This window comes from Nannobrachium achirus (assembly GCF_963921795.1).
Source record: "Nannobrachium achirus genome assembly, chromosome: 3".
Classification (NCBI taxonomy): Eukaryota; Metazoa; Chordata; class Actinopteri; order Myctophiformes; family Myctophidae; genus Nannobrachium; species Nannobrachium achirus.
In genome coordinates, this window is record NC_137812.1 from 77032204 (window position 1) to 77051683 (window position 19480).

Genomic DNA, 19480 nt, shown 5'->3' on the forward strand with positions numbered 1-19480 from the left:
CGCCACCACTTTTGCATCCGTTCTGGAGCACCAGGAGTCGGTGGTCCCCGGGAATTCCCCGTGAGCAGCCCTGTTGGGGTGGTCATTTGGTCATTTTTGCACATTTGGTCATTTTTTACATCTGGGGGTCCCCCAGGGACCTGGGGGTCCCTGGGGCTTCGGGGGTCCTTGGAGGTTGTAGTTTGGCAGGCAAGGAGTGTGTGTGTAAAATCTGGCATGGATCGGGTCAACGGGTGCGGAGATATAAGCAGGGAAAAAGTGTGACGTGTGAGCACATTTGGTAATTTTTTACATCTGGGGGTTCCCCAGGGACCTGGGGGTCCCTGGGGCTCCGGGGGTCCTTGGAGGTTGTAGTTTGGCAGTCAAGGAGTGTGTGTGCAAAATTTGGCATGGATGGGGGCAGCGGTTGTGGAGATATGAGCAGGGCAAAAGTGTGACGGACTCACTCACTCACTCACAGACAGCCGGTGGAGGTTTCTACAGTTAAGTAGCTCCCTACGGTCGCAATTATATATCCATTAGAAAAACATCTACCATTTCATACAATAAATTCATTACTATTATATATCCATTAGAAAAACATCTACCATTTCATACAATAAATTCATTACTATTATATATCCATTAGAAAAACATCTACCATTTCATACAATAAATTCATTACTATTATATATCCATTTATACAGTAATAGATTAACTGTGACACATTGCGGTCGATGTGCTATTTTTACTTTTTACATGACGCTGCTGTGCGATGACTTAAAGAAAGAAAGTCAAAGTAATAATAATCGCGATGAAAACAATGGATGATTGCAGCCCTAATTTGTCCCATTTTGACAAACAGAGGGTTTCATTTGGGGTTCTGTGATTGATTCACTGATCGATAAACTGATGTATTGATAGATTGATCTATTTTACCAGACACATCCAGTGGGCTGGATGAGGAGGTTACATCCATAGATACCATATGGATAGATGGATATCATAGATACCATATGGATAGATGGATATCATAGATACCATATGGATAGATGAATATCATAGATACCATATGGATAGATGGATATCATAGATACCATATGGATAGATGAATATCATAGATACCATATGGATAGATGAATATCATAGATACCATATGGATAGATGAATATCATAGATACCATATGGATAGATGAATATCATAGATACCATATGGATAGATGGATATCATAGATACCATATGGATAGATGGATATCATAGATACCATATGGATAGATGAATATCATAGATACCATATGGATAGATGGATATCATAGATACCATATGGATAGATGAATATCATAGATACCATATGGATAGATGGATATCATAGATACCATATGGATAGATGGATATCATAGATACCATATGGATAGATGAATATCATAGATACCATATGGATATATGAATATCATAGATACCAGATAGATGTTATTGCACCAGACAGAGTCCACAGGGTACTTTAACCAGTCCAGTGGGCTGGATGATGGGGTTGACTCAGTGATAGATAAACAGATGTATTAACTCAACCACCGTGCCTGGGGACCTTTGGTGCCCCTGTATTTATCAGTTAATAATTAACTGATAAATACAGTAGATGTATTGATAGATAGATACCGGACAGTCCACAGGGTACTTTAACCAGTCCAGTAGGTTGGATGATGGGGTTGACTCAGTGACAGATAGATAGATACAGTATAGATGTATTAATAGATGTGTATATATATATATTATCTTACAGGACACAGTCCACAGGGCACTTAGTCCAGTAGGCTGGATGATGGGGTTGACTCAGTGACAGATATATACAGTAGATAGATGTATTGATAGATGTATTAACAGATAGATAGATAGATGTATATATATATATATATATATATATCATCTTACAGGACACAGTCCACAGGGAACCTTCACCAGCCCTGTAGGCTGGATGATGGGGTTGACTCAGTGATAGATAGATGTATTGATAGATGTATCGATAGATACAGTAGATAGACAGATAGATAGATGTGTATATATGTTACAGCATGTTTGGGTAACTCAGGACGTTCATTGTAAGAGCGCTTGTTTCGTTCACCACACACTAATCACCACCAGATGGCGACGACAGCCCATAGACAACCATTCACTAGTGCAGGCGCTGACGTCACTCGTTTGCGACTCCCTTTCTTTATTTACTAGCCTAGCTGGGCGGTGTTTAGCCATTAGCTTAGCCATTAGCTTAGCCATTAGCTTACTATGAGCGTTTATCTTGGGCTTGCCCAGGCCTTACGGCCTGGGCATAAATATAACGATTGCATTCACCACGGCTTCGTAACTCGCGCGGCGCTCCGCCGGCCGCGCGGCCCTGGCCCGCTCTTCGCGGCCACTCGCGCCTGCGGCGCTCGGGGGCGAAGAGCAGGACCAAGGTCCGCTGGCCTTCGCGCCGCTTGCAATGTCGTGGACAATCGATGGGCTCCGCCTGGAGGACGTTGTTGTGGGCGACCGCTTGTTCCGCCCCGTGCGGCACCGCGAGTGCTCCGTTTCTCGGCCGTCCTGTTTCTCTAACATCCGGTGACATATATATTATCTTACAGGACACAGTCCACATGGAACCTTCACCAGCCCAGTAGGTTGGATGATGGGGTTGACTCAGTGATATATAGATAAATAGATAGATAGATAGATAGATACAGTATAGATGTATTAATAGATGTATATATAGTATCTTACAGGACACAGTCCACAGGGTACTTTAACCAGTCCAGTAGGTTGAATGATGGGGTTGACTCAGTGATAGATAGATAAATAGATAGATACAGTATAGATGTATTAATAGATGTATATATAGTATCTTACAGGACACAGTCCACAGGGTACTTTAACCAGTCCAGTAGGCTGGATGATGGGGTTGACTCAGTGATAGATACATAGATACAGTAGATAGATAGATGTATTAATAATAGATGTATATATATATTATCTTACAGGACACAGCCCACAGGGAACCTTCACCAGTCCAGTAGGCTGGATGATGGGGTTGACTCCTCGGTAAAGCTTCATCTGTCCGTCCACGCTGCCCACCGTGCCCTCCTTGGCAGCGATGATGGTCATCTCCACCTTACCGTCGAAGATCAGTGTGTTGAGGATGGTCTCGATGTCCTCCATGGACAGATCAACCTGGAGACACAGAGATAGAGAAGATCAGCATGATGTCCTCCATGGACAGGTCAACCTGGAGACACAGAGACAGAGAAGATCATCATGATGTCCTCATGGACAGATCAACCTGGAGACACATAGAGAGAAGATCATCATGATGTCCTCATGGACAGGTCAACCTGGAGACACATAGAGAGAAGATCATCATGATGTCCTCATGGACAGGTCCACCTGGTGACACATAGAGAGAAGATCATCATGATGTCCTCATGGACAGGTCAACCTGGAGACACATAGAGAGAAGATCATCATGATGTCCTCCATGGACAGGTCCACCTGGAGAGGGACAGAGAGAGAGAAGATCAGCGTGTTGAGGATGGTCTCGATGTCCTCCATGGACAGATCAACCTGGAGACACATAGAGAGAAAATCATCATGATGTCCTCCATGGACAGATCAACCTGGTGAGAGAGAGAGACAGAGAAGATCATCATGATGTCCTTCATGGACAGATCAACCTGGTGAGAGAGAGAGAGACAGAGAAGATCATCATGATGTCCTCCATGGACAGATCAACCTGGAGACACAGAGACAGAGATGATCATTATGATGTCCTCCATGGACAGGTCAACCTGGAGACACAGAGACAGAGAAGATCATTATGATGTCCTCCATGGACAGGTCAACCTGGAGACACAGAGACAGAGAAGATCATTATGATGTCCTCCATGGACAGGTCAACCTGGGTGGTGGTGGGGGGACGACACAGAGGACAACAGAAATCAGGGGCACTAGAGAGTTTTAGAGCAGTGTTTCTCAAACTTTACATTTCAAGGACACCCCTTAATTCTGACAGTATACGAATGGAACCAAACCAGTTGGTTCCATTTAGAGTTCTAGACTTGTAAGGGTCCATTTAGAGTTCTAGACTTGTAAGGGTCCATTTAGAGTTCTAGACCTGTAAGGGTCCATTTAGAGTTCTAGACTTGTAAGGGTCCATTTAGAGTTCTAGACTTGTAAGGGTCCATTTAGAGTTCTAGACTTGTAAGGGTCCATTTAGAGTTCTAGACTTGTAAGGGTCCATTTAGAGCCCTCTTGTGTCTTTTGCAGAAACCAGTGGAAAAGCCAGTGCGCGTCTGTCCAGTGTCTTGCTCAAGGACACTTCGACACTGGTGGTTTCGGGGATGGAACCTGCAGGACACTTTGGATTCCACCTGAGCAACTGCTGTTTATCTATGCTACCAATGTTCTATCTATGTTACCATTCACCTCCTCATCGTGTTCTATCTATGATACCATTCACCTCCTCATTGTGTTCTATCTATGTTACCATTCACCTCCTCATTGTGTTCTATCTATGTTACCATTCACCTCCTCATTGTGTTCTATCTATGTTACCATTCACCTCCTCATTGTGTTCTATCTATGATACCATTCACCTCCTCATTGTGTTATATCTATGTTACCATTCACCTCCTCATTGTGTTCTATCTATGCTACCATTCACCTCCTCATTGTGTTATATCTATGTTACCATTCACCTCCTCATTGTGTTCTATCTATGATACCATTCACCTCCTCATTGTGTTATATCTATGTTACCATTCACCTCCTCATTGTGTTCTATCTATGCTACCATTCACCTCCTCATTGTGTTCTATCTATGTTACCATTCACCTCCTCATTGTGTTCTATCTATGTTACCATTCACCTCCTCATTGTGTTCTATCTATGATACCATTCACCTCCTCATTGTGTTATATCTATGTTACCATTCACCTCCTCATTGTGTTCTATCTATGCTACCATTCACCTCCTCATTGTGTTCTATCTATGTTACCATTCACCTCCTCATTGTGTTCTATCTATGTTACCATTCACCTCCTCATTGTGTTCTATCTATGTTACCATTCACCTCCTCATTGTGTTCTATCTATGTTACCATTCACCTCCTCATTGTGTTCTATCTATGATACCATTCACCTCCTCATTGTGTTCTATCTATGATACCATTCACCTCCTCATTGTGTTCTATCTATGTTACCATTCACCTCCTCATTGTGTTCTATCTATGTTACCATTCACCTCCTCATTGTGTTCTATCTATGTTACCATTCACCTCCTCATTGTGTTCTATCTATGTTACCATTCACCTCCTCATTGTGTTCTATCTATGTTACCATTCACCTCCTCATTCTGTTCTAACTATGATACCATTCACCTCCTCATTGTGTTCTATCTATGATACCATTCACCTCCTCATTGTGTTCTATCTATGTTACCATTCACCTCCTCATTGTGTTCTATCTATGCTACCATTCACCTCCTCATTGTGTTCTATCTATGCTACCATTCACCTCCTCATTGTGTTCTATCTATGCTACCATTCACCTCCTCATTGTGTTCTATCTATGTTACCATTCACCTCCTCATTGTGTTCTATCTATGCTACCATTCACCTCCTCATTGTGTTCTATCTATGTTACCATTCACCTCCTCATTGTGTTCTATCTATGCTACCATTCACCTCCTCATTGTGTTCTATCTATGCTACCATTCACCTCCTCATTGTGTTCTATCTATGATACCATTCACCTCCTCATTGTGTTCTATCTATGTTACCATTCACCTCCTCATTGTGTTCTATCTATGTTACCATTCACCTCCTCATTGTGTTCTATCTATGCTACCATTCACCTCCTCATTGTGTTCTATCTATGCTACCATTCACCTCCTCATTGTGTTCTATCTATGATACCATTCACCTCCTCATTGTGTTCTATCTATGCTACCATTCACCTCCTCATTGTGTTCTATCTATGCTACCATTCACCTCCTCATTGTGTTCTATCTATGTTACCATTCACCTCCTCATTGTGTTCTATCTATGCTACCATTCACCTCCTCATTGTGTTCTATCTATGTTACCATTCACCTCCTCATTGTGTTCTATCTATGTTACCATTCACCTCCTCATTGTGTTCTATCTATGCTACCATTCACCTCCTCATTGTGTTCTATCTATGTTACCATTCACCTCCTCATTGTGTTCTATCTATGATACCATTCACCTCCTCATTGTGTTCTATCTATGCTACCATTCACCTCCTCATTGTGTTCTATCTATGCTACCATTCACCTCCTCTTTGTGTTCTATCTATGTTACCATTCACCTCCTCATTGTGTTCTATCTATGTTACCATTCACCTCCTCATTGTGTTCTATCTATGTCAAAAAGCTATATAGTGTATCTTTAAATTTTGGTTTTGAATTTCCATTTCGGCCAAGCAGCAAGCTATATAGGCTTTGATTATTTCATTTATATATTAGGACAAATGTGCACAGCTGGATATGGTAGGGTTTGTCCCCAGATCAGAGCCTCCGTTGCTCAAACTGTATGACTTTGTAGGAGGAAACAGTCTGGCTCCCAAGACTATGAAGAACTGAATCTGTCGGCTGAGAGGATGTCAATGTCACCTACTGTACCTTACTGATATACCCAGTTCAGATGATAGTTCCTACAGATATTATTTCCTACCTTACAGATGTTATTTCCTACCTTACTGATACCCAGCTCACAGATGTACTTCCAGACTTCGTGAGAGGTGGCGAAGGAGCTGTTCCTCTGCACCATGGGACTCTGCTTGCTGTCCCTGGCAGCCTCCGCCTGGCAGGAACACAGAGGAGGAACTGTTAAGCTGAATGTGTTTTATACACAGAGGAACCGTTAAGCTGAATGTGTTTTATACACAGAGGAACCATTAAGCTGAATGTGTTTTATACACAGAGGAAGCATTAAGCTGAATGTGTTTTATACACAGAGGAACCATTAAGCTGAATGTGTTTTATACACAGAGGAACCATTAAGCTGAATGTGTTTTATACACAGAGGAACCATTAAGCTGAATGTGTTTTATACACAGAGGAAGCATTAAGCTGAATGTGTTTTATACACAGAGGAACCATTAAGCTGAATGTGTTTTATACACAGAGGAAGCATTAAGCTGAATGTGTTTTATACACAGAGGAACCATTAAGCTGAATGTGTTTTATACACAGAGGAACCATTAAGCTGAATGTGTTTTATACACAGAGGAACCGTTAAGCTGAATGTGTTTTATACACAGAGGAACCGTTAAGCTGAATGTGTTTTATACACAGAGGAACCATTAAGCTGAATGTGTTTTATACACAGAGGAACCGTTAAGCTGAATGTGTTTTATACACAGAGGAACCGTTAAGCTGAATGTGTTTTATACACAGAGGAACCATTAAGCTGAATGTGTTTTATACACAGAGGAACCATTAAGCTGAATGTGTTTTATACACAGAGGAAGGATTAAGCTGAATGTGTTTTATACACAGAGGAAGCATTAAGCTGAATGTGTTTTATACACAGAGGAACCGTTAAGCTGAATGTGTTTTATACACAGAGGAACCATTAAGCTGAATGTGTTTTATACACAGAGGAAGGATTAAGCTGAATGTGTTTTATACACAGAGGAAGCATTAAGCTGAATGTGTTTTATACACAGAGGAAGCATTAAGCTGAATGTGTTTTATACACAGAGGAAGCATTAAGCTGAATGTGTTTTATACACAGAGGAACCATTAAGCTGAATGTGTTTTATACACAGAGGAACCGTTAAGCTGAATGTGTTTTATACACAGAGGAACCGTTAAACTGAATGTGTTTTATACACAGAGGAACCGTTAAGCTAAATGTGTTTTATACACAGAGGAACCGTTAAGCTAAATGTGTTTTATACAGAGCTGTCAGGAACACAGAGGAACAACTGTATAACTGAATGTGTTTTATACACAGAGGAAGCATTAAACTGAATGTGTTTTATACACAGAGGAAGCATTAAACTGATTGTGTTTTATACACAGAGGAAGCATTAAACTGAATGTGTTTTATACACAGAGGAACCGTTAAGCTGAATGTGTTTTATACACAGAGGAAGCATTAAACTGAATGTGTTTTATAAACAGAGGAAGCATTAAACTGAATGTGTTTTATACACAGAGGAAGCATTAAACTGAATGTGTTTTATACACAGAGGAAGCATTAAACTGAATGTGTTTTATACACAGAGGATTCGAGGAAGCATTAAACTGAATGTGTTTTATACACAGAGGAAGCATTGTTTTATAAACAGAGGAAGCATTAAACTGAATGTGTTTTATACACAGAGGAAGCATTAAACTGAATGTGTTTTATACACAGAGGAAGCATTAAACTGAATGTGTTTTATACACAGAGGAAGCATTAAACTGAATGTGTTTTATACACAGAGGAAGCATTAAACTGAATGTGTTTTATACACAGAGGAAGCATTAAGCTGAATGTGTTCAATGTGTTGTATAAACAGTACAGGCCAGGGCTGATCCAAAGGTACCAAGTGATCCAACATCCAAGTGAGAGAGGAAGTCACTGAGGTTAAAAGGAATGCATTCTGTTCAGTTACGCTTTTTCTGTTACAAAACATGTTTTAATGGCTTGTTCAAAAACGTTACAAACATTAATGTTTTCCAAATGGAAGAGGAATGGTGAGTCTGTCTTGTGTCATAAGAGTCTGTTAGTGCACTTCTACACAGTCTGATCATGTGCACGCACTTTAAGGGTGCGCACTGACTGGATTTGTTTACCTCCTGCTTGCCTTGTGCATGAAACTAAAAGCTTGAAAATCAAATGGCAGCGTCGTGTGCGATGATTTGGACAAGATTAATGTGAGACACCCGGTCAGAGAGTAGAGTGGCAGACTTCACTGTCAAATAAAACCTGGCCATTGTGTTCACTGCTTTGACAGCCAAGATGAAAGTAAAGACATGCCTTGGTTCTATTAGTGTTGTTGAGATGAAAGTAAAGACATTATGCCTTGGTTCTATTAGTGTTGAGATGAAAGTCAAAGACATGCCTTGGTTCTATTAGTGTTGTTGAGATGAAAGTAAAGACATGCCTTGGTTCTATTAGTGTTGAGATGAAAGGCTTCTCCAACCATAAAACACTGTGCCCTGTCTGTTTTGGTGAACCTTCCTCCCAGAATAAACAGTGGTTCAAGTATAAAGTTCTTTTCAGTCAGTTCTCATGGAAACAGATATTTCACTGTGACATACTTGTATCTTAGGGAGAACAGATTTTCATATCTAGAAATAACAGTGTAATTCATTCAGGAGTGTCATGGATGGTGTAGAAGGTCAGAAGGTCACCTTGCTCTGGAGGAACTTGAAGCACTGCTGGTTGAGAACCTCAACGAACTCAGACTCAAAGTCCTGGTCAGAATACCAGGCTCCACCAGTCACCGAGCGGTCAGGCTGGATGTTGTAGAGCATGTACACCTTCTTCTTAGAGGCCTGCAACATCAACATTATCATTAACATTACCATTAACATTATCATTAACATTAACATTAACATTATCATTAACATTAACATTAACATTATCTCCTCTGGTCACTGAGCGGTCAGGCTGGATGTTGTAGAGCATGTACACCTTCTTCTTAGAGGCCTGGAACGTTAACATTAACATTATCATTATCATTATCTCTATGATTATCATTATGATTAACATTATCTCCTCTGGTTGGATGTTGTAGAGCATGTACACCTTCTTCTTAGAGGCCTGCAACATCAACATTAACATTATAATTATCATTATAATTAACATTAACATTAACATTATCATTAACATTATCCCTAATGATTATCATTATCTCCACCGGTCACTGAGCGGTCAGGCTGGATGTTGTAGCATGTACACCTTCTTCTTAGAGGCCTGGAACATTAACATTATAATTATTGCGATATCTCCCGATTAGGGAGTCTTACTGGTCATTAACATTATCCCTAATGATTATTATTATCTCCTCTGGCTGCAGGTTACACAGCATCTACACCTTCTTCTTAAGATGCCTGGAACATCAACATTATCATTATCATTATCATTATCATTATCATTACCATTATCATTATCATTAACATTATCATTATCTCTATGATCATCATTATCTCCTCTGGTTGGATGTTACACAGCATCTACACCTTCTTCTTAGAGGCCTGGAACATCAACATTATCATTATCATTAACATTATCATTAACATTATCATTATCATTAACATTATCATTATCATTAACATTATCATTATCATTATCATTATCATTAACATTAACATTATCATTAATATTATCATTATCATTATCATTATCATTAACATTATCATTATCATTATCATTAACATTATCATTAACATTAACATTAACATTATCATTATCATTATCATTATCATTAACATTATCATTAACATTAACATTATCATTAACATTATCATTATCATTATCATTAACATTATCATTATCATTATCATTAACATTACCATTATCATTATCATTATCATTAACATTATCTCTATGATCATCATTATCTCCTCTGGTTGGATGTTACACAGCATCTACACCTTCTTCTTTAGATGCCTGGAACATCAACATTATCATTATCATTAACATTATCATTAACATTATCATTATCATTAACATTATCATTATCATTATCATTAACATTATCATTAACATTATCATTATCATTAACATTATCATTAACATTATCCCTAATGATTATTATTATCTCCTCTGGCTGCAGGTTACACAGCATCTACACCTTCTTCTTAACTCATTGAGTGCCAATCCCGAACTAGTTCGGCTTTATTAGCGTATCGCAGAGTGCCGATCCCGAACTAGTTCGGCTTTAAAAAAAAAAAGAAAAAAAAAAAATTGAAAAATTTTTTTTTGATTTTTTTTTTTGGACCCCATCAAATCTGGTGAACATGATTTCAATCGCGATTTTGCATGTTCCACCCCCATACAACCCCATCTAACATACAGGGCAGCCATTTTTGTTTACATAACATGTAAAACATAATGGCTATTATCTCAAGAATGCCTGAACGGATTTCCAATCGGATTTTTTTGTTTGAAAGCTGTGAACAAACTGCACAAATCCACTCCAATTTTTACAAATCCACTCTTGGATTTTTTAGAGCTCATTCTTCTCTGTTTTTTTCCCATGCATGAGGTGTGCAAGGTTTAATCGTGGCTAAATTGCAGAAAATAGATCTTCTAAAATGCTTGGTAGCCAATAGCTAACTTCAAGCTAACTTCATCCTCTTCCTGTACGGCATGTCATGGCTGCAGGGCTTGTGCATATACCAGCACTGTCTAAGTAGAATTCTCTGGTCATTGGGGCCCTCTAGTGGTGAAAAAGGGGGCACTCAAAGAGTTAAGATGCCTGGAACATCAACATTATCATTATCATTAACATTATCATTAACATTATCATTATCATTAACATTATCATTATCATTATCATTATCATTACCATTATCATTATCATTAACATTATCATTATCTCCTCTGGTTGGATGTTACACAGCATCTACACCTTCTTCTTAGAGGCCTGGAACATCAACATTATCATTATCATTATCATTAACATTATCCCTAATGATTATCATTATCTCCTCTGGCTGCAGGTTACACAGCATCTACACCTTCTTCTTAACACATTCCCCGCCATTTAACAATACCTTCGTACTCTATGGTGCCTCTGGTCTCCATAGACTTCCATGTAATTCATAGTGCACGGATCATGCACACCCATGCCTAGATAATGCACCACGTGTGTCCACATTGCTCACAGCTTTCAAACAAAAAAATCCGAATGGAAATCCGTTCAGGCATTCATGAGATACAAGCCATTATGTTTTCCTAAAATGTAAACAAAGATGGCTGCCATGTTTGATAGATGGGGTTGCTATGGGGGTTAAACATGCAATTTCGCGATTTCTATCATGCCTACTACATTTTTTGGGGTCCAAAAAAAAATTGAAAAAAAAAAAATTGGAAAAAAAAAAAAAAAAAAAAAAATCAAAATGGCGGAAATTCTCGGGACTATCGGGCCTGGCAGGGAAAGACATTGAAATAATCTCGGGACTATCGGGCCTGGCATGCAATGAGTTAAGAGGCCTGCAACATTAACATTATCATTATCATTAACATTATCTCTATGATTATCATTATCATTATCTCTATGATCATCATTATCTCCTCTGGTCACTGAGGATGTTACACAGCATCTACACCTTCTTCTTAGAGGCCTGGACACAAACACAACATCACTGTTCATTCTGACAGTGTTGTAATACCCCTATATTACACTCTGTTGCATGATGAAAATAGAAGATCTACAAGCTCACAACGCGTCGTCCTGCGACGAGTTGTGAGCTTGTAGATCTGCTATATTCAGAGCGCAACCTGAAATGACTTAGTTCTAGTTTTAGTTCTACTGGATCTCTTGTCAACGAAACTGTCAATACATTTAGTCCTGGTCATCATAGCTTCGTTTTGATTTAGTTTTCATCACGATAACGATGTCATGGTATTTGGTCAAACATATTGTGACCCAGTTCTAACTGACCTTTTTTTCTTACCATGTTGTATCATAAATAATCAGAAACTGTAATAGAACTGTGGCTTTAGTAAAAAAAAGAAAGAAAAAATCGAACCTCTGTTCGAAGTGGAGCTGTGTGTGTGTGTGTGTGTGTGTGTGTGTGTGTGTGTGTGTGTGTGTGTGTGTGTGTGTGTGTGTGTATTGCAGTTGATGCTCAGGGCAGGCTAGACTCAACAGCACCTCTCTGGTCACCCAGGATCATGTGTGCCGATTTTTGTGACATTTGAAGAAAATATGTAGGAAAAGGAGCAAAAAGTGTGTTTTGGAGAAAATTCAAGATGGCGGAAAATCTATCCTGGCGCAAATGGGCGTTGACCCAAGGAATCCAGGGAAAAAAGAATTTTAATTTTCCGATCTACGGTTCAAGAGTTACGGGGCAAAACGTAAAGTGGGCCGTTATAGCGCCACCATGAGGCCGAGTGATGTAATTATTTTTCGATTCATTCTTAAAATCATTATGAATCTCCTCTCCGAGGTTTGAAACTGTAGCTCCTATGGTTTACGAGAGAAAAATACTTGAAAGGGATTTCTTGCATAGTCCCATTATAAGTCAATGGGGACAATTAAGCGTCGTTTTTTGCCGATTACGTCGGCATGGTAAGGCGGATCGGAACGAAAGGTAATAGAACACCATTCCCGGCCGAGCCGCACATTTTGATGTATATATTGCGCGAGTGGCGTAAATGGTGCGGCACTAGTTACGCGCCGAAGTTTAGGCTACATACACGGACGGAGACAGACAGACAGACAGATCCATTGCAAACAGACCACTAGGGGGCGAGCCCAACTTGTTTGCGATGGTTTTTGAAAACCTTATACCCATACCTAACACCATGCCAAAATTCTAAAACTCTTCACCAAGTGCATATTTTATATGAATTTTTACACATTAAATAGGCATTTTTAGCTCCCGGCAGCCATCGTGGACGCCATCTTGAAAATGATGGCTTTCCGGTAGTTATTTTTTCCTAAACTTTTAGTATGTTGTTTATCATGCCCAATAGTAACAGAATCCATTGAAAAATCTCTTTTATCAATTATTTGGGGTTTCAACCATATACTGACAGTTCTACTATTGTATTCATTGCAAACAGACCACTAGGGGGCGAGCCCAACTTGTTTGCGATGTTTTTTTAAAACCTTATACCCATACCTAACACCATACCGAAAATCTAAAACTCTTCACCAAGTGCAGATTTATTATGAATTTTTACACATTAAAACCCAGTTTATAGGCATTTTCAGCTCCCGGCAGCCATCGTGGACGCCATCTTGAAAATGGTGCCTTTCCGGTAGATATTTTTTCCTGAATTTTTTGTATGTTGTTTATCATACCCAATAGTAACAGAATCCATTGAAAAATCTCTTTCATCAATTATTTGGGGTTTGAACCATATACTGATGTATCGAATATTTGATTCATTGCAAACAGACCACTAGGGGGCGAGCCCAATTTGTTTGCGATGGTTTTTGAAAACATTATACTCATACCTAACACCATACCAAAAATCAAAAACTTGTCACCAAGTGCCCAATATTTACAAATTCCCTCCCAGCTAATCTATAAACCATCAGATATAACAGATCTATAAACCCTCAGATATAATAGATGTATAAACCCTCACATATAACAGATCTATAGACTCACAGCCACAGATTTCACAGCCTTGATGAGCTTCTTGCTCTCCAGGTTCTTCAGGATCTTGTTGATCTCCGTCAGAGGAAGGTTGCTCTTAAACCTGATGTCTCTGCTCCAGATGCCTGACACACACACACACACACACACACACACACACACACACACACACACACACACACACACACACACACACACACACACACACACACACACACACACACACACACACACACACACAGGGTAAAAATACACTCTATGTCTCTAATGCCTAACACATAGAAAGTGAAACACAAGGTAACTAGATAGATGCAATTCTGGGAAATTGCAAGTGTGGTTGCCGTTTTTGTGTTTTCCCATTCAAGTCCATTAATTCACTAAAACATTATCAGTCGTATCCCTTAGCAAAATGCAAGCACACAATTCCCCATGAAGCTGGTCGAGTTGACATGACTCTAGTGTGCGCCGGCAAAACTGGGAGGAGTAGTCTGGCAAACCTTTGGATTTACTCTAAAGAAGAATAACGCTAAAGAAGAATAACGTTGGACTATAGTACTATTCAATTCAATACTTCAGGGGTCTTCAACGTTTTCAGTACAAGGACCCCTTAGCTGAGAGAGAGATGAAGCAGCTACATATTGTATAAATGTATGATGCAGATTTTCATGGATTTCACAGATTCATAGACTTGTTTGACAGCACTGTCATCAGTCTATGTTGGATTCATGTTTTTAGTTAACTTGATCTTTCATTCTGTACTTGTAGTTAAGGGGAACATAAGTAAATCTGCGAAGTAAATCGTTACCAAGAAATGTCTTCACCAATGTGTTTCTAAAGGTGTGTAATAATATGTACTAAAAGGTTGAAATTCAACTCCCGGGGGAAACCTCATAAAAAAAACTGATTTGTGTTTGTGTCCAATTAACTTTACTATACAGGAAAAAAATACAAAAAATAAATACGGTATGCTTTAAGTAGCATGTGAGGATGTTACTTATGATGCTAGATGACCATTGTTGCTATGATGTGATGAATTGATTACCTTGTGTTGTCCTCGATTAACTTGTGGCCGATTCTAAAAACTCCTTCTAAAACCCAACCTAAGGTTTCTGAAAACCTTCAGATTCGTATTATTATTATTATTAACATTTAAATAACTGATGTTGCTATGTGTATAGCACACACTAATGAGACACAGAGGTGGCAACAGCTGCTCTAATGTACTGTAAATGGCTCTGATAAATGCTTACATTGTTGTAAATGGTAAAACAGCACCTGTGTGTGTGTGTGTGTGTGTGTGTGTGTGTGTGTGTGTGTGTGTGTGTAGCAGGTCCTACCTTTGTTTCCTGCATCCTCTATGACCTGGTAGACCAGTTTCTCCTGGTTGTCTGAACCTTTCATCTTACTGGAAACACAAGACTAGTTAGTTACTGGTTTCACCTTAATGGAAACACACACACAGACCAGTAAGACAACACATACTCACACATGTCATCTTAACACAGCGGGTGCCCACGAGGTGTCTACATGCCAATCTCTTTGATGTCGCTGGAGGCCCACGACGCGTTGACGTGTTTACTGTATTTACAGTATTAACTTTAAACCTCACCTTTAGGTTGTGGCTGCGCCTGGATGTAGCCCATTAGCCGCTAGTCGCTTCGAGTCGACGCTGAGAGCATCGCGCGGCCGTTTTTCTCCATATACTCCAATGCATTTCCCCATCTTTAACGCCCTTTATCTCTGATGTTTGTTTTATGGCTAAAACTGTGGCGTGGTGCGGCAAAACGTCCAAATTTTGATCGGCAATGAACAGCTATGATCAACACTAGCCCATACAGTATGTTACACAATAACATCCTGTCTGCGCTCATGTGACCAAGTGACGTCATGACGCATGCATTGACGCAGCAGGGCCGGATTCGCCACAATGGTGGTGGGCCTGGGCAGCAAGAGGGGATAAATGGTGCCCCATTTATCCAGGAGCACCCGATGTGTTAATAACGAGACAACAAGACACATTTACAATGTGGAAATATTAATTAATGACCTCACACTTTTAGAGCTTATCTGTGGTTATCATCTGGGCATTCCTAACACTAGACTGTCCTTCATTCTGTACATGTATAATACTGATATAATGAGTCTGTGTTAATGACATCATAATGATATAATGAGTCTGTGTTAATGACATCATAATGATATAATGAGTCTGTGTTAATGACATCATAATGATATAATGAGTCTGTGTTAATGACATCATAATGATATAATGAGTCTGTGTTAATGACATCATAATGATATCATATCAGGGGTTAAAGCCAAAACCAATCCCAAGACTGAAATGTATTTTCAGGCCATGTCCCAATATGCAGCTCACACCAATATCTGGGGGGTTTCCCTGAAGTTCTGAACTGTCTTCACTGAATGTGTGTGTGTGTGTGTGTGTGTGTGTGTGTGTGTGTGTGTGTGTGTGTGTGTGCGCCAATCCATGCTTCATTTTATAGAAGTATCTTCTGAAGTTCTGTTGTATTCTATTGCTAGTCTGGCAATTCAAATACTCATATCTATATCTATATATTATAACTTGACTAGCGTTTTGACGACTTTGTCATTCATTGTTTTTGCAGATCTAGACTGATCTCAGAAACGCCCCGATGGAATCCTCAAGATAGAAATCAGTCCCCAGGACTGAGAACTTGAACCCCTGAGATACAATGAGTTTCACCTGGCTGTCTGCGATACTGATGTAATAATGATTGATGAGTTAATGATGTAATAATGATATGAGTTACACTGCCTGTTAGGTTTAGGTTTAGGGTTAAGGTTTCACCTGGCTTTAGGTTTAGGGTTAAAGTTTCACCTGGCTGTCTGTGCGTCCTTCATTCTGTACATGAGTCCAGTGCTGTTTCTGAGCAGGTCCAGCTGACCCTGAAAACACACATTAACACATCATATTATATTATACAGGCTTTATAAAAACACACACATTCACACATCATATCATATTATACAGGCTTTATAAAAACACACACATTCACACATCATATCATATTATACAGGCTTTATAAAAACACACACATTCACACATCATATTATATTATACAGGCTTTATAAAACACACACATTCACACATCATATTATATTATACAGGCTTTATAAAACACACACATTCACACATCATATTATATTATACAGGCTTTATAAAACACACACATCATATTATATTATACAGGCTTTATAAAAACACACACATTCACACATCATATTATATTATACAGGCTTTATAAAACACACACATTAACACATCATATTATATTATACAGGCTTTATAAAAACACACACATTCACACATCATATTATATTATACAGGCTTTATAAAACACACACATTCACACATCATATCATATTATACAGGCTTTATAAAACACACACATTCACACATAATTTTATTCGGGCTTTATGACCAGTTAATGTGCATCATATCTAGGGATGGGTATCGTTTGGATTTTTACGATTCCGGTTCCGGTTCTGCTTATCGGTTCCGATTCCTAACGGTTCCTATTTCGGTTCCAAAATGGTTAAAAACCCTTTTTTTTAGCCGAAACCGAATAGAGATTTTTTTATTTTTTTTTATTATATACACACATTATTTTTAAACATTCTTTATTTATTTATTGGGTAATAAAAGGTAATATAATGTCTCCAGTTGCATAATTGCACATTTATGGCCTAATTGTGTTATTATTACTATTTTAGGCCTGCCAATGTTTGGGGAGAATTCAGTTTCATTTTAGCAACACACACACACACACACACACACACACACACACACACACACACACACACACACACACACACACACACACACACACACACACACACACACACACACACACACACACACACACACACAGCTGTTGTAAGTATCTTGCTATGAACTGTCTCTAGATGTGAGTCGCCCGAAGAGCCGCCGAACTTCTTGTAGGATACAGTCAGGCTCTCAGCTAGCTAGCGTAGTAGCGCTAATGTTAGACCCTCTGTGGAACACGTTGATTCTAGTTTGGTTAATTCCAGCAGAAAAGCTTGGTTACTGGTTGGCTATTTCTTCCCAATTGGCCAATTCCTACTTGTCTTGAGACGGGGGAAGCAGGGGGACAGGGAGGAGGGGGAGGAAAGGAGTGCAGCATGTAGCGACGCTCCGTGCTGTCTGTGTCTGTACTTCTCCTCCATTCAACACAGAGAAGAGAGAATGCGCTCGGTGCACCGGCACTGCACACACACTCCAGCGTGTGTAGACTTGTGCTTCGACGCATCGCGGTGTATTTGTGCTGTTTGTGCCGTCTTTTTTTTAGCGCATCACATCTAGGAACCGATAGGCAGTACCGAAATTACATATATTTTTTGGGTACCCAGGAACCGTCATGTTCTTATCGGTTCTGTCCCGGTACCGAATTTCGGTACCCATCCCTAATCATATCCATATAGATAAGTCTGTATATACAGTTAATGTGCATCATATCCATATAGATAAGTCTGTATATACAGTTAATGTGCATCATATCCATATAGATAAGTCTGTACATACAGTTAATGTGCATCATATCCATATAGATAAGTCTGTGCATACAGTTAATGTGCCTCATATCCATATAGATAAGTCTGTACATACAGTTAACTCTCCTACTGCCAGATTATTTATTTATTTATTGGGTCTGGTGTAGAGGTCTTCGGACCTGCCCGAGATCCGAAATTACCCGCGATCCGAACCGAACCGAGCCGGGTAACGGGGCCGTTTTCTAGCTTTTACCGCGGGGCGGGCCGGGGCCGGGGCCGTCTGCCCCGGTTCCCCGGGTATCTCCTGTTACCCGAGTGGAGCCGAGACAGGCCGAGATTGAAGTGAAAGTGAACGCAACAACTGCACCAAATAGATAACGCCACACGATGGCACTAAAGATGCAGCATGTAATATGTTGCATTGGTTGTGAGAACTGAGAAGTAGAACTCACTCAGTCACAACAACACTGACTGTATCAGTTGGATTGTTATTATTATCAAAGATATTAACGTAACGTTTTGGTTAACGGTTTACAATGGAGTTGTCATTGCGTGTTGTCATGCTCTGCAGAGCAAAATGGACACTCAAAGCAGAAAGATATAATGAACAACACATGCGAC

General features: G+C 39.6%; 1 protein-coding gene across 2 annotated transcripts in view; it reads right to left on the bottom strand.

Annotated features, from left to right (window-relative positions):
• LOC308281114 (DNA-directed RNA polymerase III subunit RPC6) overlaps positions 1 to 19480 on the bottom strand; it is a 41012-nt gene that overhangs the window by 2478 nt on the left and 19054 nt on the right. For both annotated transcript variants that reach the window (XM_080721206.1, XM_080721207.1), the window contains 6 exons: positions 17166 to 17233; positions 15643 to 15710; positions 14318 to 14430; positions 9377 to 9520; positions 6723 to 6830; positions 2990 to 3181 (listed from right to left, as the gene is read on the bottom strand). In XM_080721206.1, the coding sequence (XP_080577332.1) occupies positions 2990 to 3181; positions 6723 to 6830; positions 9377 to 9520; positions 14318 to 14430; positions 15643 to 15710; positions 17166 to 17233 (693 nt within the window). The remainder of the gene's footprint in view (positions 1 to 2989; positions 3182 to 6722; positions 6831 to 9376; positions 9521 to 14317; positions 14431 to 15642; positions 15711 to 17165; positions 17234 to 19480) is intronic.